The 25,612-nt window shown below is 38.5% G+C and overlaps 4 protein-coding genes across 4 annotated transcripts; 3 read left to right on the plus strand and 1 right to left on the minus strand.

Moving 5' to 3' along the window:
* Positions 1-6,999: 6,999 nt before the first annotated feature.
* Positions 7,000-7,347, plus strand: GCK72_009321 (uncharacterized protein; the record flags this gene model as incomplete). Its single annotated transcript, XM_053727320.1, has 1 exon — positions 7,000-7,347. The coding sequence occupies one exon, from the start codon at positions 7,000-7,002 to the stop codon at positions 7,345-7,347; it is 348 nt and encodes a 115-aa protein (XP_053586897.1).
* Positions 7,008-7,408, minus strand: GCK72_009322 (uncharacterized protein; the record flags this gene model as incomplete). Its single annotated transcript, XM_053727321.1, has 2 exons — positions 7,008-7,267; positions 7,318-7,408. 2 exons carry the CDS (start codon positions 7,406-7,408, stop codon positions 7,008-7,010), a joined length of 351 nt encoding a protein of 116 aa, XP_053586898.1.
* Positions 7,409-10,205: 2,797 nt separating this feature from the next.
* On the plus strand, positions 10,206-11,043 carry GCK72_009323 (uncharacterized protein; the record flags this gene model as incomplete). The annotated part of the gene is made up of 2 exons (XM_053727322.1): positions 10,206-10,253; positions 10,774-11,043. The coding sequence occupies 2 exons, from the start codon at positions 10,206-10,208 to the stop codon at positions 11,041-11,043; spliced, it is 318 nt and encodes a 105-aa protein (XP_053586899.1).
* Positions 11,044-20,224: 9,181 nt separating this feature from the next.
* GCK72_009324 (uncharacterized protein) lies at positions 20,225-25,133 on the plus strand (the record flags this gene model as incomplete). The annotated part of the gene is made up of 7 exons (XM_053727323.1): positions 20,225-20,589; positions 20,896-21,093; positions 21,245-21,410; positions 21,474-22,571; positions 22,962-24,670; positions 24,722-24,875; positions 24,924-25,133. 7 exons carry the CDS (start codon positions 20,225-20,227, stop codon positions 25,131-25,133), a joined length of 3,900 nt encoding a protein of 1,299 aa, XP_053586900.1.
* Positions 25,134-25,612: the final 479 nt, after the last annotated feature.

A 25,612-nucleotide genomic window follows, 5' to 3' on the forward strand; every position in this document is an offset into this window, starting at 1 on the left:
CTCACGCAGCGTAACTGACCGTGTCTAACCGGAACCGACACAGATAAGAATGGTGGGGGAAGTTAATCGAAATTAAATTATCCTGTTTTTGGATATTTTTATAAAATTTTGATATGTTCTAGATCGGGAGGATTCAAACCCACGTCTACTGAGGTATCCCTCAGCCCGGATAAGTATAGACCTCACGCAGCGTAACTGACCGTGTCTAACCGGAACCGACACAGATAAGAATGGTGGGGGAAGTTAATCGAAATTAAATTATCCTGTTTTTGGATATTTTTATAAAATTTTGATATATTCTAGATCGGGAGGATTCAAACCCACGTCTACTGAGGTATCCCTCAGCCCGGATAAGTATAGACCTCACGCAGCGTAACTGACCGTGTCTAACCGGAACCGACACAGATAAGAATGGTGGGGGAAGTTAATCGAAATTAAATTATCCTGTTTTTGGATATTTTTATAAAATTTTGATATATTCTAGATCGGGAGGATTCAAACCCACGTCTACTGAGGTATCCCTCAGCCCGGATAAGTATAGACCTCACGCAGCGTAACTGACCGTGTCTAACCGGAACCGACACAGATAAGAATGGTGGGAGAAGTTAATCGAAATTAAATTATCCTGTTTTTGGATATTTTTATAAAATTTTGATATGTTCTAGATCGGGAGGATTCAAACCCACGTCTACTGAGGTATCCCTCAGCCCGGATAAGTATAGACCTCACGCAGCGTAACTGACCGTGTCTAACCGGAACCGACACAGATAAGAATGGTGGGGGAAGTTAATCGAAATTAAATTATCCTGTTTTTGGATATTTTTATAAAATTTTGATATGTTCTAGATCGGGAGGATTCAAACCCACGTCTACTGAGGTATCCCTCAGCCCGGATAAGTATAGACCTCACGCAGCGTAACTGACCGTGTCTAACCGGAACCGACACAGATAAGAATGGTGGGAGAAGTTAATCGAAATTAAATTATCCTGTTTTTGGATATTTTTATAAAATTTTGATATGTTCTAGATCGGGAGGATTCAAACCCACGTCTACTGAGGTATCCCTCAGCCCGGATAAGTATAGACCTCACGCAGCGTAACTGACCGTGTCTAACCGGAACCGACACAGATAAGAATGGTGGGGGAAGTTAATCGAAATTAAATTATCCTGTTTTTGGATATTTTTATAAAATTTTGATATATTCTAGATCGGGAGGATTCAAACCCACGTCTACTGAGGTATCCCTCAGCCCGGATAAGTATAGACCTCACGCAGCGTAACTGACCGTGTCTAACCGGAACCGACACAGATAAGAATGGTGGGGGAAGTTAATCGAAATTAAATTATCCTGTTTTTGGATATTTTTATAAAATTTTGATATGTTCTAGATCGGGAGGATTCAAACCCACGTCTACTGAGGTATCCCTCAGCCCGGATAAGTATAGACCTCACGCAGCGTAACTGACCGTGTCTAACCGGAACCGACACAGATAAGAATGGTGGTGGAAGTCAATAGAAAAGAAATTATTCTGTTTTTTGACACTTTTAATGAAATCTTTTATATATTCTAGATCGGGGGAAAAGACCCATCGTTACTCACGTTATTCCTTTGTCCATCCCATTTGTTGAACCGTTGTTGTGTTGCATCCGTGTACTGTTCTGGGGGTGTTGTTGTGCTTCTTAACTAGAATAATTAAATATAAGTTTGTGAATTGGATAGGCTCGCATGAAGAGGTAACTTGAGAGAGAAAGTTAAAGGGTATAGGGAAAACAGGTAGATCGAATGCAATTAAAACTAAGAGAGCTCAAAAAGAGAGGACTGCTCGCTGCTGGAGTGAAAGGGACAACTGACTGTATTCCATCAGTCTGATCTCATATGGACTAGGGGGCGTGTCTTATTTCGCCTATTAGATTTCACATTGAGATAAGTGAAGAACAATGAAAACACGGGCCTTCCTATTTATTATTAATCCCTCGTTCTCACCTGTCTGCATGAGATTTGTTTTTGCTCGATCGATATAACATCTATTAGATTTCTCAAGAAGACAAGTGACAGGTGCGAGTGTTTGTGGCTGAGAATAACAAAAGGAACACTGGCCTACTTATTCACATTCATAATTATGATCCCAGTTCACACCCTCCATTCAAACATCTGCCAACTAATGCGAATACTGTTTTCTGGGAAACTTATCGAAGGTATTCGAATTTTAAAAATTGAGATTCCAATTTTCTAAACTAGAAAAAATAGAAATGGAAAAGTGGAAGAACTATTTTTTTCGAATTTCTATTCTTATTTCGTTTCTATTTTTCGAGCAACTTTTTTGGCGATTCACCCATCTCTAGATTTTCGTACCAAATAAACAGTTTCTTTCTAAAATTCGGAAAAATATCCAAAATTCCGTGCACGTGGAACACAAAAACTTGTTTTGCCTATAATCTTTTACAAAATTTGAACAATAAATTTGAAACAATTTGAACAACAATTAAGGAACGATTCTATTACAGTTTTTAAGGCATTCATTACTTGGTTGCTCATTTCAAACTTTGACTTCTCTTGAACGAATTTCTCTAGTCTCCGAATATAAACTTGAAGTTCATTCTACAAAAACCTCACTACATCATCCTCACTACTTGGAACCTGATCAAATTTCTCTGTGAGAATCTTAAACGGTCGGATTAGAGATCTGTCCTCCCACAGAAGACTGTCGGCTCATCCCACTCGATTTGTCTCCTCTTACCCGAAACAAGGTGCGAACGTGGAGGTCAACAATTACACTGTGAAGACGTCGGGCTGTGTTCTTGTTGGTGTTTTCTGCCACAAACACTCACACCTTATCTTTCTGGGAAATCTAATAGGTGATGGCAAACAGGCCACGCCCCCAGTCCTAATAAGGTCAGGCTGAGCCGAGCACTCTTTTCCTTGCCCTTTCTCAAGACAACATGAAATGGATAGACACTTTCCCATTGGGTCATTTCTGTTAACACAAACCACCAGCTCTCTTATCTCCATGGGAAATCTCCCTTCATGACCTATCCTATTAGGCCACCCGATGGCTGCTAGACTCCGCCCACTGACCCCGAGTCTACTATTCTCATCTTATTGGCTCAGTTGTCCACCATCACTCAGTTCCTGATGGTGACTCTTCTCTTTCTTCTCTTTTTGACAATCTTTGAGATATCCCCATAACCATTATTTATCTCGTACTTATATTCTCTATTTGCTCTTTGAGCTTACAAATTAGTGTATTCTTTTTCAGTACGAATATAAAGCCGATGCAGAGGAAACCAACAGTCGTGAAGGCTGAGGAATGGTCGAGGGCAAGAGGCGGTTTTCAAGAAATCAATGGATCGAGAGGATTTAATACGACGGTCGTTTTGATAGATGTGAGTTCGAACCCCCAGAATCATCCTCTCGATCTAGAGAATATCATAAATTCATAAAAATTTATTAAAAACGGAATAATTTCATTTCTATTGACATTCCCCACCATTCTTATCTGTGTCGGTTCCGGTTAGACACGGTCAGTTACGCTGCGTGAGGTCTATACTTATCCGGGCTGAGGGATACCTCAGTAGACGCGGGTTTGACTCCTCCCGATCTAGAATATATCAAAATTTTATAAAAATATCCAAAAACAGAATAATTTCTTTTCAATTAACTTCCCCCACCATTCTTTCTTGTGTCGGATCCTGTAAGACTCGGTCAGTTACGCTGCGAGCAGTCTTACCTACGGGCTGTGGGGTTACTCACGGTAGACGCGGGTTTGAATCCTCCCGATCTAGAATATATCAGAAATTTCATAAAAAGTATTAAAAAAAACCTTTTTTCTCACTTTTCAACTGACACCCTTAATAATTCTCACTTGTTTTCATATAAATCAAGCATTGCAACGATGAATGGATGAATCAAGGATTGAAAGATGAGGAATGGCCGAGTGCAAGACGCGGTTCGCAAGAAAGCAGAACGAAGCAGAACGGATCGAGAGGAATAATTGTTTTGATAGACTTGATTTGATAGATTTGATAGAGTTCAAACCCCCTAGAATCAAGATACCTCATCTCTTTTCACTTTGACTAAAAATGTATCCAAACGGAATAATTTCTTTTCAATTAACTTCCCCCACCATTCTTTCTTGTGTCGGATCCTGTAAGACTCGGTCAGTTACGCTGCGAGCAGTCTTACCTACGGGCTGTGGGTTTACTCACGGTAGACGCGGGTTTGAATCCTCCCGATCTAGAATATATCAAAATTTTATAAAAATATCCAAAAACAGGATAATTTAATTTCGATTAACTTCCCCCACCATTCTTATCTGTGTCGGTTCCGGTTAGACACGGTCAGTTACGCTGCGTGAGGTCTATACTTATCCGGGCTGTGGGGTTACTCACGGTAGACGCGGGTTTGAATCCTCCTGATCTAGAATATATTCAATCAAATGTATAACAAAAACATGTTCTTTCTTTCTTTTCAACTGACCAATCTTTCTTGTTTTCATAAAAATCAACAAGTGCAACAACGGATGAAGGAATCAAGGACTGACAGCATACAGAGAGATTGATTAACAAAGAGATGAGGAATGTGAATAATCAAGTATCTTGAACACAGGTTAGTTTTTATCAAAACTTGCTTTTTCAGAGTAGATTTGATGAGGAGCGGCTGTAAATAAGAAATGTATGGTGTCCGCGGACTGTCCATGGAAGAAATGAAAAAAAAGGGAGTAAACTCGTCAAAAAGAATCACGAACTGGGTAGTAGGGGAGAGCATATCCGTTTCAATCGTCGTTTGAAAATGATTTTCATTTTAAGTGATTTCTTCTACCACTAGAAATTTGCTAGTCTTTTGGGGTGCTTCATTTTGAGAATTGATGAAGCTGAAGTTTTAAGCTTTTATTCAATAATTCAATAGGAATAGAGCATTTCACAAAGTTTCAAATTTTTTGAAATACTTTTAGCCAAATTATGGTCAAAAATACACAGTTTTTTGACCGATTTTGATGAATATCCTAAATAAAGAAGTTTAATCGGAGTTTCCTCATTCCAAAACTATTATTTTAACATTTGTTATCATTTTTTCTATCGATCAAAAAAAATCATTTTTAAAAATTGGTCTCTGGGGTTGAAATCCAATCAAGAAACAAACCAACATTTTTTTGTGATTTTTGAAATTTCGTTTCAGAAATGCTCCGTGTTATTTCCAACATTTTTTGTATTAACACTCAATGTTTATCTCTTCATCATTAGTTTGAAATCTTGATTTTAGTGAAAGTCTTCAATTCAGCGGCGGGTGATTTCCAGGTTTCGCATAAGAGCGACATAAAAGAAATAAGTGGATTTTCACAAATAATTTTATATTTAGGCATCGTTTGACAATTAACTATTTTCTGTAGTAGACAACTGGTTATGTTATTCATTGACAGAATCGCACGTAAACTTTACCAATATCTCACATGAGAATTTTAAGCGTTGGGAACCGCAGATCTTGGTTTTTTTTGTACAAGACAGTAATTGGTCTTACTGAGAAAAAACCTTTAAAGATGTAGCGGCGTTCTGCCAAGTATTTTTCGTTCTGTTGGAAAACTTTTAGTCGGCTCACTTTGGCTGCGAAGGAGACATTTTCTTCATATTTGCTCATTGGGTTTTAAGACTTTTACGTCATCGTAATAAGATAATTTTAGAGATATTTCAACTTTGGAAAAATGTTCTGAAGAGACCTAGTCCATTCGATAATTTGACAGATGATGCAATTTCACGCACTAAAATGTAGATCGAGCTAAATGATGAGATTTCAATGTTTTCTTTTAACATCAATGTTTTCTGAAATTTTTGGCATCTCCTAGTTTGAATCCACTACCTCTTCTCTTGATTTCTCTCTTCTTTCCGCTCTTCTCCTCCTCTTCTTCCAGATCTTCTAACATTTCAGCGAATTTATCACCAGCCATTTCATAATCATTGGCTCCCATTTTTTCATCACTTGATCCATCGTCTTTTCCATCCAACTTTCATAACTCCTCATGGATCGTGAGACTTCTTTCTAACGATTCGACTTCCGGTTGTTTTGGTGACATCTTTCAGATTACGGAAAGCAAATCTATCAAAGAATGCCATAAGAGTGAAATCGTTGAGCGCGCCTCTCCTCCATAATTGATTTCTCTTCCCTCCATCAAAGCCTTAGCAAACACGGCAACAGACGGATGATAATGGTTTGAAAGCAGTAGAAGTTCACTGTCACCAACTTGAGGGTCTACTTCTGTAATCATCACGATGTTTATTTTATGTAAAATTATACGAACTATATGAAAATTCTGATTCATTCGTTTCTACAGTCATTTCTGAATTTGTATTACTTTCTACATTTCTTTCATTTTAATCACAAGGTTCACGGAATCCGACTCATTCCTCTAGTTTTTTGCCCCACTAGATAGCCCACAATCTTCACCACTTGATTCTCTCTCTGACATGAATCAGCTGCTATCTAATTCAGAAAATGATTAACTGATAAAAATTTTAAACTGATAAGAGTGATAAAAGTGATTCTGCGTGAATGAAAATGCTCAGGGATCAGAGTATGGTGGGTTAAATTATGAAATGATAAGGTGATTACCGTAAAGTGGTTATCAAAACTACATTGCTCAAATTTCCGAAAAAAGTGATTAGTGATAAAGTGATAATTGATAAGGTGATAACTGATATGATGACAACAGATATGATGATAACCGCTAGGTGATTACTCTAATCTTCGAACTGGGTGATAACTAATATGATTTAAAAATAAAAAAAATCGAGAGCGAAAAAAACCGCAGCTCGCTAGACTGCAGGGTTTGGTGATAAAATGGGGTTTTAGCTAGAAAGCCGAGCAGGCTTAAGGTATCAACCAAATACCGTACAGTAAAAAATATATTTTGGGGATTTTTAGGGAAACTTCACAAATCTTCAAAATTCAAATTTTAAATGCTTCACTAAGGACTTCAACTCCGTGTCCTCCAGTACCACATGCAGCAATGACTGCTTATCGTTCTTTCTCTTTCGCGAGACGAACTCCAGTGGCACCGAATGGATGTCCAATTGAAAGAGATCCTCCCCAAAGATTGAGTTTATCCATTGGAACACGTCCAAACTTTCTGGATCGTTTCATCTGTTCTGTGCAGAAATATTCACTGTCCATTGCATTCAGATTGGCAAGAACTTGTCCAGCGAAGACCTCGTGGATTTCAAATACATCAATATCCTTGAGTCCGAGTCCAGTCCAATCTCTTCTCCAATCATCAACTTCGATGGAACATCTTTTGCCTTATTCATGCCAAGCATTGCCCTTCTACCTTTTCTCTTATAACGAATTGGCACGTTAGATAACAACTCGACACCTCCAGCAATAATAGCGTTGGCATTTCCAGTGGCTAACATTCCCATTCCTGTCGTGATGGCAACATTTGATGAGATATATGCAAGACCAGCTCAGCTTATCAATAATTTAAATCACGTGCCACATCTTCACTACGAGACCTGACCATTTCTTAGACAGAGCCCATTTAGATAATCGAAACTACTATATGGAAAGAGATCTAAAAAAAAGCACTACAGTCAAATTTCAGCAAAGTGATAAACGCGAAGAAAACGCATGATCGACTCTCGCTTAAGAATGTGAAGAATTGAGTGAAATTAAACATATGTTCAAATGTCTTCAAAACTCGAGTTTCGAGATTCAATAAGTTTGTATTTATTTCATTTATTAAATCAGAAGGAAATCACTCTCTTTATACAAAATATATTCTTTCAATTAGTGATTGATCTGATATGAAACAATTGTCTTTCGGGTTTTTTTGTTGTGAATCCAATCATAGATTTCATCTCTTCTCTTATCTAAATTAATAAACGTGGGAATAAATATCAAAAATAAAACTCGCCGAATGACTAAAACAAACCAACAACCAAGGCTGTACCAATGAAAGACCATCACTCGAATACGGTAGCATCATTCCAAGAATAGAGAATACAAGAGGAGAAGTTGAGAAATATTGGAGAGCAATTGTAATGACAGTCCCCACAATTTGAACAGAACAAGTAACGGACATCATAATCAAAAAGTTGGATTCTGCTGTTTTTCGATGGATACTCAGCTTACTGATGAATATTATACTGATAGTATTACAGAGAACACATATTATAGTTGCGATAAACATGAATGGAATTAGGATTCCGTAGATTTTTGTTAGTGGCTGGAATGACAGTTTAGAGATTATAAGTGGCCCAATACTAATCATAAGCTACTGCCGAAATCTAACTTGAAAATGTGTTACTTTCTTTTCTTTATTCAAAATGTCTTTTAAATTAGTATACTGTGCTTTTCCCCTCATACAGGTCATTCTTTTTTTTTTGGCTCAATGTGTCAAAAAAGATATTCTCGTCGTGAAGATTTACTTTATATTTCAAGGTAAAATTCTCTCGCCGTGCACGTGAAAAAGTGTTGAAATAACAGGCAAAGCTTCACGGCGAGAGGCTCTTTTTTGACACTTTGAGCTCTCATAACTCGTTTTAGTCTAATTTTCGGACCTGTGTCCAAAAGACTTTTCTCTTTTCTACAACATTCTGAGTTGATCCATATCAAAAATCTCAATTTTTGGAATACTCCGTCTTTAACCCACCCTTTGAATTGTTTCGTGAGGGACTCATTCTGCCTCTCGACCCCTATATTGATGATTTTTCAACCAGAATAACTACAATATAAAGACACTTTTTAACATCATCTTTTTCTTTAAAATGTGAGATTTTTTTCAGTTTCGGTGGAGCGCAGTTGTTAAAAGTTCACTAATTTCTGATTCACAAAAAAAAACTAACTAGTTCCGGAGAAGTGATAGAATAAGAGTCATCTTCTTCCGAATGTGTAACTTTCATCTGATTGTTGAAGACGACATTTGTGTTCAGAAAAGGGATGAAATATATGAGAGCTACGACAATCCAAGTGCACTTCTTCCATACCTGAAAAGTAAACACAACATTATTCTGAAAATAGAGGCTGTATGATTTCACCGGTTCGAAAAAATTAAAATTCAATAGAACGGACAGTCGATTCAATGATACAAGAGTACTCATGGAATACTGTACATATGCCATATGAACTCCCATTGTTCCAATGAATTTCAGAAGTAGACCATCTGGAATTTTGGAAAAATCTCGTTCAGGAATGAAACTCACCCAAATTTTTATAAAGAGGAGCCATCAAACACTCTTCGCAAGTGACTTTATTCAATCTCATCGTGAAGAAACCAGTGAAATAAGTTAGCAGATTCATGGCTCCGTCAAAGAGATAAATTTCGAAAAACGACGAATCGAAAGTTTTTCGGTTTCTAATTATAATAACAAAAGTAATTACATATAAACATGCAGATGGTAATCCATAGGAAACAGATGCAATTAATGATATCACTGCTACCGACATCTTGCAAATAGAGGAAGTTTTTTGTTTTTTCAACCAAGAGAAAATGAAAACGTCAGAGTTTGAAACAAACTGATCTCTTTCTATTCTAGCTCCTCCTTCACAGACGTCTCTAGACATACCAGGCGGAATAATTTAAAGATCTATTGAAGCAAGACGCAACATGTCTTGAAAATAGCAACATTGCACTACTCTTACGTGTCTTCTGGGGGCTGAAATAGATGAAAGTGCTTTGTCAACAAGATAATATGTCATTGAACCGTTGACAGATATTCTATGCTCGAGTAGAATGGCTCAAGAATTATAGATGACTCAGAATAACTATAAGGGGGTGGGGCAGGATGGCTGTTGATGAATCTTATCTGTAATTGGGTACTGGGCGTATTTAGTATAACAACAGTACCGAATACTAAACTAAAAACTGCAAAGATGTGGTTTTATTAGTAACTGGATAGAATTGAAACATAATGTTGTCTTCTTGCCCAAAAAGTGAAAATTAGCAGTTTCACATTAAAACAAATATTTTTTTCAAAGAAAAACAAACTGATACTGAAAAAAGCTTGACCTCGTCATGTCTCGGTAGTCGTGTGGCAACTTTAGGGCGGAAGTTGAGGTCGATTCGGCTTTAGATCGGATCTATGTAGGTCAACTTTTGACCGGAAGTTGAAGCAGTCTTGATATTTTTACCCGCAAAGTAAAGGAGCGGCGGCTTCAGGTCGGATATTGGTCACCTTCTGGTCAGAAGTTAAGAATGGCAAGAGACGCGCGCCAAGTATGCAACTTTCGGTCAGAATATTTCAACGCGGAAGACGTGATTGGATTGTAAGCAACTAATATTCCTGATACCATTAGAATTTATGATTTCAGTGCATCGAAAACCAACAAGACCTCCAAAACCACTTCGAAGGATAAAGGATAAGGATTCGAACAATAATGATCATTTTTCCTAGTTTTTTATTGTTACTTTTTATGCTAATTTTTTCTATTCTCATTGTTACACTTTTTGTTTTCAATAAATCGATTATTGCTATATTCAGTGGTTTTGCGTCGGAGGTTTGTCACTAGTTCATCAAAAGTTGGTCGGAGGTTGTTCACAGTTTCGTCGGATCTTGGTCGGCTTTTATAGCGGTCTTGTCCAGAATACGACCAACCTCCGAGCTGAAGCCGACCAACTTCCGTGCTAAAGCTGCCGGTGACAGCGTGTACGATATTGTAATGTACAGAGCTTTTTCGTTTTTTTCATACTTCTGTTCATATCTGACATTATTTAATTACGCACCAAACAGACAAGAGGGACGGTATTCCTATCTTTTTTTGAAATCTCTGAAACTCTAAATATTAGTTTTTCGGGACATCCCAGCCTACGTCATTCCAAAACTTTTCTCCAAAGCTGGACTCGGTTTCGAAGATATTGATGTATTCGAAATCCTTCGCTGGACAAGTTCTTGCCAATCTGAATGCTATGGACAGTGAATATTTCTGCAAAGAACAAATGAAACGATCCGGAAAGTTTAGACGCCTTCCAATGGATAAACTCAATCTTTGGGGAGGATCTCTTTCAATTGGACATCCATACACTGGAGTTCGTCTCGCAAAAGAGAAAGAACGATAAGCAGTCATTGCGAGGACACAGAGTTGGAGTCCTTAGTGAAACATATAAAATTAAAATGTTTGAAGAGTTGTGAAGTTTCCCAAAAAGCCCCAAAATAAAATTGTTTCTTTTTTCAATAATTTATTCTTTATAAATTCTTTAGTCACGTGAAATACTGAAAGCTCAAAGCTGAAGGCTCAAAGCTGAAGGCTCGAAGTGTGTGATTAAGCATATTTGATGATGCGTCGTCGTTGTTAGTTTTTCGCAGTTTCCGTTGCTCGTGAGTCTTCGGATGAGACGTCGAATACTGCTGGTTCTGATCATTCCACCATTTTCACCATTCTGCACAAGAGATGATCCAGAAGCAATGAATTGTTTCTTGGCGAAACGTCCCAAAGCAAAGAAGTCCGTGGGCTTCCCAAACTTGCAAAATTGTCCCAGAACTTCGTTCGTCAACAAAGCATCTAACACAATAATCGTAACATCCTTTTCAATCAAAACCGATGGTGATGGAATCTTAAAATAAGTTTTCTGAGAACGGAGCACACGAAAAAGATTCCAACTTACGATTTGATGAGTAATGACCATAGCCCCGTGTGGAACGTCATTTGCGGTTTGACACTTCAACCAACTAATGACCGTCTTGGCTTCTTCTTCTTCATTTTCTTCTTCTTCTTCCTCTTCTTCCTCTTCCTCTTCCTCTTCCTCTTCCTCTTCTTCTTCTTCTTCTTCTTCTTCCTCTTCCTCTTCCTCTTCCTCTTCCTCTTCTTCTTCATCTTCTTCTTCGTCTTCTTCGTCTTCTCCTTCTTCCTTTTTTTCTTCTTCCTCCACAAATCCTCCTTCGCATTCTTCTTGCTTCTCGTCTGTTTCATGTCCTTCCTCGTCGTGGTCACCTCCCTCCCCGCACACTTTCTTAAACTTTCCATGAAAAATAGACTTCTGAAAATTTCCGAAATTCGAATTTTGTAAATTACCGCAAGTTTTGCTTTGAAAGAATTCAAAACCCCTCTCACCATTATCAAAAAATTTGCTGACCAGTTGAAGATTTTGAGATTCGAAATAACTTTTTGGACACGTCGCATAGAGATAATGCAGATCAGGCAATGTGGAATGCCACGTCAATGAAAAAAAAAATAATAAAAACTCACGCGTGAAAAGATCTTTTGCGTGAAAAGTTTTTTGTTTGTCAAAGATTGAAAATTTTTTATACAATTTTTTCATTTCTCACTAGCTAAAATGTCACGCTTTGTTGACCGTTAATAACTTTGTCCGTTTTTCACCTTTTCACCTGATTCTTTTTTGGGCGATTAGGATTAGTCTGTCCCGCCATTCGTGGAAAATTTGGATGTGATACCATCATTGATGACCGAGCTATGAGCCGTAAAGTGAAAGTCACTTTTTTTGGCTAAAAAATTTTTGATTTTTAAGTGATTTTCAGTGAAAAAACATTCGTGACCTTTCAATGACCAAGGCCTAGAACAGTGACCAAGACAAATTCATTTCCATTTGTTTTAATTAGGGGTATGTAGACGGCAATTCCCGTTCTTGGGGGCGATCATGGAATGCCGAAAGTTGACGCAGGGCAGCAGGGCCGAAGGCCCTGTTCTACTCTGGCTCAGGGCCGCAGGCCCTGGAACTCTTGAATGCCCGGGAAGCATAGCGGACCCCGCCGGCAGGCGGGAGACGCTAGTCTTTCTGAAAAATACGGTTGGTATGAAGGAAAATAGAATTCTTACTGCTCCCTATAACCTGTTTGACTTTACCGTGTGCCATCTTTATCTTCTGGGATATTAGAAAATGTGAAATGGGAATTGGACCGTTATTTTATCAATAGTTTATGTGCAACTCATAGTATTACAAAAAAAGAAAATAAAATTATTTAATCCTTCTTCTCGAATGCCATACACACACTGTTGATACAGTATCGTTCCCCAGTTTTATCCTTTGGCCCATCGTTGAATACGTGGCCGAGATGGGCGTCGCACTGAAAGAATTTATAGTCGATAAGACTGATAATCCTCAAGATAACCTACCGTTTTGCATCGTACTTCAGTACGATTCATTCCATGTGATCGATCTTGAATTCTGATGATATTCGCATCTTTTCCAACGGATTCTGAGAATGCCGGCCATCCACATCCAGCCCAAAACTTTGCGTCCGAATTGAAAATATAAAAAGACTTGTTTGAATATTTCAAGAAAACACACTCAAAAAGTTCAGAGCCACAACAAAGACAATTCAATAGAGCTAGAATCTTACTTTTTCCCAGAAATCTTTCACTTCATCTCTTTTCCATTTAACCCGTATCTCTTTTCACCAATACATTTCGACATACTTTTCGGACGGACACACTCTCTTCTATCAAATAATACTTTGATAGACAAAAGAAGAGATAAAGAGAGAAAGAAAGAGAATCCACCAATTGTCTCTTATTTCGGAAGTATATCACCTCATTTCGATTTGGTCAATCTGACCTTGACACAATAAATTCATTCCGCATTTTCACATTTCGCCGCTTCTCTCTTTCATTTCATCCCATACCGCTACTCCGTTTCATTTGTCACTTTCCGGCCTCTCCGCGAGATTTTTTTATCCAGAGGATTAACGAATTTGTATTGTTTCATAAGATCATGCTGATAGAATTCTTTGTTTCTCGGATTACGGTATTGAGGTCAAAATTGCTACAGTAATCTTTGAGTATTCAAGATTGCGACCATATTCATCCTACCGTATCCCATTTCAGTAATAATCAAAAATCAAACCCTTTCTTTCAGAAATTCCCAGATTACACTACCATTACTTGTTTACATTAATGTACACACATAGTGATTGGACGAATAGTTTTTCGTGTTAGTTAGTCATAATAAAACTTTAAAATTACCGGTTTCGCATAGATGATGAAGGACAATAGTAATATGTCATTTTGAATGAGCTTGTGAACATTTCAATAAAAAGAGAAAAAAGAAGAAGAGGGAAAGAGTGAGAGGGTGTCCCGTTCATTACTCTCTTCTTCTGTTATTCTGCTTGATTTTCTGTTGTAAGAAGTCTGGAAAAAAGAGATTGGAGGTAAGTTTTTATCAAAATTATAACGGTTTAAAAAAAATTTTTAATTGTGAAATATCTGGAAAAAACAGCTATATTTGGAAACGTTGTTACAGTACCGGATGTAAACTTTGGCCGTTTTCAGCTGAAAATGTCCAACTTTGAGAGTGTGTCATGGTAATATTGATTGTCCCGTCAAATCAATTATTGATGAATTATACAGACCAAAAGTAGAACTCCATTTTTGTAGTTGACAACTTTTTTGTACGAGCATTTTCTAGAGAGTTACGGTCATCAAGGGGAGAGCTCGAAAATCGCACTTTTTACACTGAAATTTGTCGATTTTGGAGCGAAATTACTTTGTCGGTACGTAACTTGCTAGAGAACGTACAAAAAAGTTGTCAACTACAAAAATGGAATTCTACTATTGTTCTGTATGGTTTAAACATAATTTACTTGATGGGACAATCAGAATTACCACGACACACTCTCAAAGTTTGACATTTTCAACTGAAAACGGTCAGTTCATAACGTTTTGATCGGCACTGTAGTTGCTTGTCAGTTGAGGCACAATTTCTTTCCATTTCCAGAGAATTCGTTTGTAAAATCACAGAAGAAACGTCTATATAATGGAATTGAAAACCCGCTTTCTCAATTTTTCAAAATTATTTCATGAGAGGTAGCTGTTTGCAAAATCCCCACGATTTCAGCTTTCCATTAATTGTTTTCCTGATGGCTGGAAGTTTCTAAAAAACCCAGCTCAAAACTACAGTACTAATTTTTCAACGACCATTTCTTAGATGACAGTGTACATAAACCACTAAACTTCTTCCAGCATGTCGCTTTCTGAATCCAAAACTTTCTTTTAAGTTTTCTATGCGTTGATATAAGCAAACCCAGAAATGAGATTCCAAACCTCTTCTTCTTCTTCTTAAATTCGTCGAGAATCCAGACTTCCAACTGTTTCTTCTTTAGAAAAAAAAAGAATCCGCAATCTTCATTTCCAAATCGAAACCTTTTTCCATCTTCTCCAATCCATTCATTTCCATTTTCTTCCCTTTCAAAAGGGACATTTCGCACCTTTTTTCTCATGTATCAAATTCTCGGGAATGGAATAATCTTCCCATTGTTTTCCATCTAATTATCTCATTTCTCTCTCTCTCCCGGGCATCCGGCTAACGTAGCATTTATTGGCACAAAAAAAGAAGAAGCTAATCAGAGAAAAAAGAGAGAAAAGGAGAGAGAGGAACAGGACTTTCGGAAGAGAAACAAACTATTACTATCCTCTCCTTTTCGTCTTTTCCAACTTTCCGTCAGTAACCGGCCCTTTTTCTCTCTCTCGTTCCCTTTCCCCCGTACAATCCGATTCTTCTTTTTTCCGTCAATCCGACCGCCCGTCCCTCTTGACTTCTCCTAAATGCTACAGTCACTCCTTCCCTTTTTATTCCATCATCATCATATCTCTTTTACGTTTTACTATTAGCATTACGGTGTCGGTGTTTGACTAGGATTGTTCGCTTGTTGCTACTTTTTGGTTTCGAGAGGAAACCGAGATTTCGGATTTATGATCTAATTCTGAAGTTAAGCATATAATTTTGGCTTCTGTCTGATTTTGATGGACTAGCTTTCCGTTGGAGGATTCCCGGTTCGCTATTCATAATCAACACTGTAGTCTTGAGAAAACAAGTTTCATTTAAATTTTGAGAAGTATTGTAAATACATGTGATTTAATTATGTGCTAGATGATCTTGACTTGATCTAGATCAATGAGTTTCGCGGTATTTTAAAACAGTGACAAGACAACTCGAAAAAAAAAACTTAGTGACAAGACAACTCGAAAACAGGTGATTCAAAATAGGTAAATAAGGATGCACATATTACCCTAGAAGTTTTTCAGAAAAAGATGAAAATAAGACTAAACTTGTTTAACAGTCGGTTACAATACAGACTAACTTTCTGATGAGAAGTCTTGGGACCTACTTTTAATTTTCGAAGCAATATAAGACTTTTCAAAACCTACAAGTCCCTCTCACTTTATAGCAGCTGTTTTCCCTTGATTCTTCCCACTACACATCACCCTATTTTACGACAATCTACAGACTTTTTTCCCTGAAAATAAAAGTCAACCCAAACAAAACCAAAATCAGCGAATCCAGAGCGAATCATCGTTTAGCCTAATTTCCGTTACGGAATGTCCTCCTCTCCTTCTTGTGTTCCCTTTATGTCACAGGTAATGGCCTCGTCAAACTTTGAGGTCGAATTAAGGTAAACGATTGACTCGAGAAAAGAAATTAAAAGTGATCAGCAAACGGTTTGAAGCGGATAGATTTAGAGATGGTTTTAAAGATGGTCTAGGAAAAGCTAGGCCACCTCAGTCGTTCAATATTTCAACCACTAAATTACACTTTTCTCTGTGTTCCCATAGTGACTTTTCTCATGAGTCACAATAAAATTTAAATGTAAGAATTACACAGAAAGCATCCCCCTTCATCACTATTACATATCGCTTCCCTCCCATTTACCTTCTGCTTAGTCACGCTGTCATTCAATTTTTTGGGTCAAAAAAGGAGAGAGAGGGGTGACCCAGTTATCTCCTTTTTTCTTGCTGACTGAACTGATCAAAACAACCAGTTGCAACACTGAATAGAACCCATTCAACTGTGATTTTGTCTCCACTCTTTCCTACTTTTTTATCCAAACAATGCTACATTTGAATAACCGGATTCTTCAGGATACGTTGTTAGTCATTGGTTTGTTTGTGTCTGTTTGTGTGTCTGTTAGAGAGTCCGGATGTCCACACGATCTAGATTCAGGAGATAGGTAGTTAGTACTCTGGGATTGGTGTGGGTTAAGTACGGAAGTCGACACTTTCCAATACCAGAGTTTTCAAAAATTTACATGATTTTTTCAGGTTCAGAATATCTGGTTTTAAGAAAACTAGGTTTCATACTGTGATGCTGCTCTGAAATACGACCACTAGATCCCAATTGGTTCAGAAAGTTCTGACTAGTTTTAACCAGAACTCCCTTTTGCTCACAATCGGCATAAATTTTTTCCGTCAAAGCTCATATGTCTGTCCTTGCCTATTTCTGTCAAAATTTCTCTCTTAACTTGTGTCTGTCTGTGTATCCAAATGTCCAGATGCCCTTTCCCTCACTCCACCGCTAATCCAATACATACAAAACAACATATCCATAGCCTCTGGTCACTTTCACCTCCTTTCCGAAAAAAGAGAAAAAGTGAGAAAGTCTTGAAGTACTATTTTCGGGAAAAGAAAAGACTTTCGCCGCATTAGTATGTCAATTCCTTCTTCTTCTTCTTCAATTTGACTTCTTCTCCATTTTGTATGTTTTTAATAAATTGAGAATGCCTTCGTAAAAAGTATTTAGGAAGAGAGAAAGTGAAAAACAACTCTTTCTCGGAGAATAAAAGTTCAACATTCCATAAGTCAATGATTATACTTGAAAGTTTGAGAAAAAAGTGGAGAAGTGTTGCGAATTGTAGGACGTTAGGAAATGTTCGAGAACTGTTACGCTTTTGATTTTCTAAGGACTTATGGATATATGGATACACAGACAGACATTTGAAACTGGAAAATCTCTGATTGTGAGGGAGAAGAAAAGTGAAACATTTAGGAAGTTCAATTTTGGGAAGTCTGCAACTTTTTGCTCAAATTAGCTTGGTTTCTAGTTTTCGCTCTTACCACGCTGCACTTTAGAACTGATTAATTTCAACCCGTCTCAGTTTTGATACGTCTCAACTTCAGAATGAATTCAAGTCAAGTTTGAATCGATGAGACTCAAAACCGCTTCAATTAGAACTTTCTGATTCAGATTAGCCATTGTTGTACCAGTTCTAGACCAGAAGGCTACAGGCACCTCCGAATCGAAACTTGATCATTCGGTCAAACATACAGTCAATATGAGTTCTCCGTATTCTTTCTGATCTCAACAAAAGGTGATCTAACTTTAAAACATTCGGAAGCGAAATTAGATTCAAGTCATAGTTTTAACTTTTTCGAAAAAGTGCAGTTTTTCTATCCACCTAATAGTTCTCCACTACACCTTAACTAGGTTTATCAGTACTTTCCACCGGTACACTCCTCCATAAAATACTAATTTTATATTCCGTTGGTAGTCCGTCGTCCAATTTTACAAGCATTGTCATCTCGATTTTACATCTTTTCTTTTCCGTACATTCATCCGAAATTCTCCTGTAAAACCACATATCTCTACTCTCTTCTTCCTTTCATTCCGACCCGCTATCATCATCGCTTCCAAAATTGTGTCATCTCCTCCTCCTCCCGAATCGACCAAGGCTGAATATTTGGGTTATCTTTTCTAACGTCTTTCTCACCTGGTTGTCTTCTTCTTTCTCTTCATCCCCTTACCTATGTTCTGTTGAATTTCGAGAACGGCGGAGAGAGAGAACGGATCGGAAGAGTAGAAGAAGAAGAAGTGGGTGGAAAGAGAGAGAAGGCGCGGCCAACCGAAATGAACAATTCGAACAATAATACCCGATAGCTTCCCAATTATGACATTTTTCTCTTTTCAATTCTTTTCCGTCTTCTGTTTCACTGTGTTCCATATCCTTTTCGATTTGGAAGAAACTTGTTAACAGTGATTTTCTGTAATCGAGGGCTGTTTGTATGTCTATTTGTCCGGATGTCTTTGAGGTATCAGTATTTGAAAAAACACTGATGTCGTGAAACATGCTTAGTTTCTGATCTACTGATACGACTGTGTGTATTGCTGTTTCAAGCTGTTCTCTCCTTTCACCGGATCTGCCTGTAAATCTGTTTATCCGGATGTCAAGAAAAAACTTTTGAAAAAATGGGTGAGGTCTGTCTGTGTGTAAATATTTTCATTCGTCCCGATGTAATTTTCATGTAATTTTGAAGTTTTTGTATGTCCCTTTGAAATATTTGGTATTTTCCTGACATTTCGTAAAGCGAAAACTAAGGGCAAGACATCCGGATAAACAAAGATATTACCGTTGTACAAGTTTTCCATGTGAAACCCTGAAAAATTAGTAAAAAAAACCAAACTCGCGTTTCCAGATTTCGAAAAACCTAAGAGTTGAATACTCTGTTTTTGAATTATCTCACCAGTCTCCTGATGTTCTCGAGTTTTTCGAGTTCCCCTCTACCAATGTCCATTTTATCCCCTCTAAAACCAGAAGAACTGTAAAATAAGCATAATAAACTTCACCATCTGCTTTTCATGTCTCCCTCCTAATCCTCTTACTTATCCGCTACTATTACAGTACTCTCTATCTCTCATATTCAAAGATTAACTCCCTCTCCACAGCTATTCCTCAATGTGTGACAAATCTCGATTATTCAAAAGAATCCCATTTTTTCTCTTCTTCTTCTTCTTCTTCTTCATCTTCATCTTTCAATCCGTACCACATTAGCTTCTCTGCGTCTCTCACACTCTCCACAGTCTTTTTTTTCGAACCTTAAGCCTAATTTGAACGCGCGCCAAACCGAGGGTTGTCGCCTGCCTCCTTCATATCTGGTTTTCTTCGATTCAAAACTACTTTATTATGTTTTTTCCCATTGCATCGTAACGCCCATCTTTCCATCATTTTCCATCGTTTTGACCCTCGTTGCCACATCATTTTGAGATGTTTTTTGAAGTGGTGATTGTTGGGATGGTGGCCTAGGATTTTCAAGGACACGGAGTTTAAAACTTTTTAAATGCCGGATTGGTTCAGGATAAGAGAGTCTTTCAGATCCAAGCTATTAATGAGGCTAGTTTTCTCAGTTAGGTCATTTATAAAATGGGTTCCGGTAAGTTTCAAATCTATACAAACCGGGTAACCGAAATATTGCTGAAAAGGATAATCCATTAATTGAGATATCTAGAAATCAGACGTACCCGAGAGATGAAAAAACAGAGTCAGCATTTTCAATCATTTATTTTACTTTTTTCGGTTTTGAAAGTTCTGTGTGTCTTTGAAATCCGAGAAATCCCAATCGAAGATTTTTTTTTCGTTTTACGACTTCCAATTTTTCAAACCTTTCTCCATACTTTACTCTCCCCCCCTCTTTTAATGATCCTCATTCTCACATCTTCATTATGTCTCTCATAAATTGTAATCAACTATTCGAATCTAAATCTTAATTAATTTCCAGCCTACTTTCCGCTTCACACAATGCGTTGGGTGTTATTCATATGGCTTCTAGCCATGACGGCATCCGCTGTAAAATCAGCCGAATGCCCTCCAAATACGTTCACATGTGCAGATGGAAGTTGTATACCATCGGATTGGAAGGGAGATGGTGAGAAAGATTGTGAAGATGGATCAGATGAAGAATCAACTGGAGAGACGACGACAGAGGGAAAGTTTGATGAAGTTGTGAGTGCATCGACGACTTCTGGAACGACGTCTTCGGATGAGGATTGTGATTGGGGAATGCAACAGAGAATTGATAATTGTTCAGAGCCAATCGTCTCGTTTTTACATCAAATCGAACGATTGAATCTCAGAAATATGTCATTCTTGACGTCTTCTGATATGTAAGTTTTTGATTGAAAAACTATAATTCTGGAAGAGGAAAAGGATCGAAAATCTGAAAAGGTATTCAGAATTCCAGGACTTGAAAATTTCACTTGAAACTCCTTGTCCCACTATCTTATCTACCAAAAAGTTCCCAACTTTTTCTAACATTAGTCATGTTCCAGTATACCGTTACATCTGAAAAAAGAGAAAGCTAGAAGACCAATGAACTTGAGAAGAAGCGTATTAGTGTAATTACCCTTCTCTCCCTCGTTTTCATCCCAATCCATCACCTAATAAATCAAACAAAACCTTCCATCTTTCAGCCAATCTCAAATCGAAAGTGGATGTAGTTTGATGACAAATTATCAAGAATGTGTTGGAAATGAGAAGGGATGTATGCCAGATGAAGGGGTTCATTCATGGAGAGAAATCGAAATGTTCATGTGTCAATTGGTACTTCCTTCTGTTAAAGAACACGCTGCATGCTTCAAGACGTCAGCTGATTCCAGATGTGATGCGAGGTGAGGGACATGTGGATAAACAGACAGGCATAGATAAAACTGAGAGAATCTAGGTTTTTGTTGCTGTTATCAAAAAAATCGTGAGAAAAACTCGAACATCAGGACACCTCATATACAGACGCGAAAAGCATGTGAGAACTATATTTTCCAGCAAAACCTCCTCCTCATCTTCGCTCTGCGGCCTTGTCACATCCATCCAAACTGCCACGTCATGCCTCGAAATCATTCGACCAGATGCCTGCTCATCAGACGCCATTGAAATGCTCGGTCCAATCAGAGAAGAGACTGAACATATTGTCTCAGCAATTCGTTGTGTGGTAAGTTCACAAGTCTACAAACCACTTATCCCTCTTTTCCCATCTAATTATTCCTTATTTCAGCTACCTGAACAACCATCAAGTACCACTCTAATCGTCGATGAAACAACAGAATCAACATCTGCTTCCGCTGAAGATGAGGACGATATTCTGACAACGAACACATCGGATTCTGAGTCCACGACGACTACAACTTCAGAAGTTGAGAATAGACCAGCTCTCACTATCAACATGGCAGATGCTGTCAATTCTCTCTATTATATTTATGATATCTGCTCAGCCAACTACTCTTCGGATCCATTCTCTGGAGTAGCAGAAAAGATTTGTGCGAAACAAGACGAGATTGCAAAGTGGAGTGATTGTTATCAGAAGACTTTGGAAAAAGAGAAATGTGCCATCAGAAATGCGACGTCGAAATGTGAAGCATTGATCTCTTACAATAACAATTTGGATTGCGCAATTGTTACGATGAACGACGAATGTGAAATTGATGCACAGAATCTTGTTGTTGAGTTACAAGAAGAAGTCAATGATTTGATTATTGCTGGAAAATGTTTCGAAGAGAAGAAAGAGCCAGAGGAGGAGGCTCCAAAGACTCCAAAAGAAGGAGAATTCCATCTTCAGTCAACACTTCCAAAATGCACTGAAGAACAAGAAAACGGAGCATTGGGATGTCTTGTAGAGCTGGTAGAGATCAATAAAAAGCTCACTGCATTCTCAAATCTCAACTTCCTTCTGGAGATTGCCAGTCCAAATTCCACAGTAGTCGAGGGAATCTGCTCTCTATTCGCTCGATATGAACAATGTCTCTCTGTTACTGTATTCAAGGATTCCCAAAGATGTTCATTCGCTTCTCCACTCAACTCCCTCGCCAGAATCGGTCTCGCCCCGATTTGCTCATTGGATTCACGTCCAATGCTCGCGAAACACAGAGATTGTTTCCAGAAGTTGGCAACTGAGGCAGACGAAGCAACCAACTGTCAATCAGCTCTCTCTTCTCTCTCGAATACAGTTCAAATGATGTTGAATGGAGTTCATGGAGAGGCCCTTTTGTGCAAGTCATTCTACACAATCAGAGACACTTTCTCCTGTGGAGAACGAGCTGTTAAGAACAAGTGTGAGGAGGATGCGTTGACTGATTTGATGAATTTGAAGACAAAGGTGAGAGACAACTTCTGAACTTCAATACTTTTGATCGATAGTTCTAAGCTAAACAGGTTTCACTGAGTCACTCGTAATTAGAAGAAGGGTGGGGTCGGACAGGGTGTTCATCTTATTGTTAGGTGATCGTGGAATTAGGTCAGCTGACGAGAAGCACGTCCTCAGAGAGACGCGGGCGGGATTGCGGAACAGAAGAGAGGAAGCGGAAGGATTGCGTAATCTGTGATTACGGTCATTGGGAAATACGGAGAACGGGGAAAATAGAGGAAAAGTTGACAAAAAGACTCATAATAATGAATAGACTTCTACAATTCTGGAAATCTGGGAAAACTGAAAAAACTACATTATCAAAACTATTAGTTGCAAAACGACTGAATTACTATTTTTCAGATGACGTCGCTCGGATTGGAAGAAGGATGTCCAACTGATCCACCAGCTAATCTCGACGAAATCATCGCTCGTCCAGTGGCCCGTCCAACTCCAGTCACAATGCCTCCACGTGCTCCAACCGCCCGTCCAATGGCCATTCCATCAGCTCCAACTCCTCCAGTTTCCCCATCGAAATGTGCTGTCGAAGAGCAGAAGAAGTTCGAAGAATGCGTGAAACCATTGACTTCTTTCCAACCACATCCATTATCAGTGATTGCAATGCCAAGAGATATCGATCAAGCATGTGAAGCATTCCATACATTCAAAGCTTGTTCAGCTGAGAGTAATTGTCATCCATTGTGGGCACGTGGAATGAGTGCAATGTTCGAATACGCTTGTAATGAAGCAAACGAGCAATTCAAGAAAGTCAGAAAGTGTATCCGTGAGACATCAATGATCGAAGAAGTTCGTTCCTGCGTCTCTGACTTCTCTCGTGGTGCTCCAACTGCTGCCTGCATGTCATCCAATCGTCTTCACTCCTGCGCAATCCCACAACTTCAAGCCAAGTGTGGACAAGACGCTGCTGAATGGGTATCCAACTATATCATTCGATTCGCAAATGCAATTGATATCCGATGCAAGGTTGGACGTCAATTACCAGTTGGAAGAGTTGTTGGAATCGGATGCTCTGCTGAAGAGGAGTCGATTATTGAGCATTGTGCAGCTCCATTGAATGATATTGGATCTCGAGTCGAAGAACTATTTGCCGGTGGAATGCAATCCCTCATCAAGAATATCAATTCCCTTGCACCAGTCTTCGCAGGCGCTTGCAACTTGACAGATGAATTCAGAACATGTGCTCATTTCCTGTTGGAAGGACGTACCTCATGTATCGTTTCCTCTTGCATGATTGAAGCTGGACGTGACATTTGTCAACTTTCCGATCCAGCCAAGGCCATTGATGACAACTTGTCATGCCTCTTCGGACAAGCTCAAGAACCAAAGTTCGCTCAATGCATCAGATCAACAATCTCAACTTTGAAACAATTCAATCTATCCACCTTGAGAAATGTTCTTCCAAAATTCATTGATTGTACTCGAGATATTGTAGTAGACAAGTGTGGAGAGAGTCCAATTAAGATAATGAAGGCAATGAGCACTCCAGATATCTGCCCAATTCGCCCACATCAAACTCCAATCATCCCAGTTAATCAACCAACAAGAGTCACTCCAGATCTCGGGACTGTTCTTTCTTCATCCACCACGACGTCATCCTCGGATTCAGAAGCAACCATGTCATCTGAGATTTCTGAAGAAGCCACGTCACCTGCTCCAACTACTCCAACTACTTCTTCCGAATCCTCAGAACCAACGTGCGGAGAATCAGCACTCGTCGATTATCTTCAATGTGAAACTCACTTGGATCAGTTCGCGTTCCGTCCGATTTCTATTATTGGAGACGCTTTGAAATGGGATCAATTCTGTCAAATGGCCAATCAGACGTATATTCCATGTGTGGAGAGTTTGAAATGCAAATACGAACCAGCTGCTTCAGCTCAAATTGCATTGATTGACTCGATTTGTAACAGAGAAATCACGTTGAGAGATCAGAAACAGCATGCAATGTGTCTGTCAGAATACACGAAGACAGATGCAGGAATCGCTTGTATTTCTGACTTTGGAAAGATTGATCAACTGGATAAATCGGCTCCAGCTCAAATGTGTGATGGGTGAGTTGTATTCCCGTTAGTTTTCATTCATTATACCGTACCCTTTTTCAGAATAAACCACGTCATGAGATGCTCCACAAATGAAATCGAAAAACGATGTGGCTTCGACGCTGTTCTGCACGTATTCAGTATTCATATGCACTGGGCTAATCTCTTCAATGCTTCATGTATTGTTGAGTCACCAGAGCCATCAAAGGAGACTACGGTAAGTCTAGATATTTGAACATCTGAACACACAGATCCTCAATTTCAGAGCATCGACGTGAATGAAGTGGAGCCATCTCGCGACCAGAAGCCAGTTGTCGTCACTAAAGATGAAACAACTCCAGCCACTGCAACCACTGGAATGAGCAACGACGTGACAGAATCAGAAGAAACGACGACGACATCTGCTCCAGTCCAATCTTCTATCTCTTTCAGTGTCATTTTTGCAACAATAATTCCATTCTTTGCCCTTCTCTAAACACGTTTCCTCTTCTTTTCCATTCCAGTTTCCGTTGATTTTGATGTCTCTCCGGTTCCGGAGAATCAATTTATTTCCCGATACAGGTCATTTCATTTGTTCATTTCTTTTTCTTTCCCAAATTACTTCATCCTTTTCATCCAAAACCTTCTTTATTCAGATCTTCTGCAGGGTTTCTATTCTCTTTTTGGTAAGGAGATGCACCCGAATTTGTATTTCTTTTTTCTTTTTTTCCCCAGAATTTTAAATTTCCGCCAACTTCCACGTGTATACGGTGTGCTACATTATTTGCAGACTCGAAGTCTGACTTTGTATTTACGAGATTTTCGACACAAATGTAATAAATTATTGAAACTAAAACATGTTTTAAGATTCAAATATAGGTAAGTATATTTTCGAATCTTCGTTTGAATCATTTCAGCATCGCAAAAACTGTTTTACTGAAAACCAATTGGACAATAGACACTCTTATTCTGCTA

The sequence above is a fragment of the Caenorhabditis remanei genome, chromosome III (genome assembly GCF_010183535.1).
Source record: "Caenorhabditis remanei strain PX506 chromosome III, whole genome shotgun sequence".
Lineage (NCBI taxonomy): Eukaryota > Metazoa > Nematoda > Chromadorea > Rhabditida > Rhabditidae > Caenorhabditis > Caenorhabditis remanei.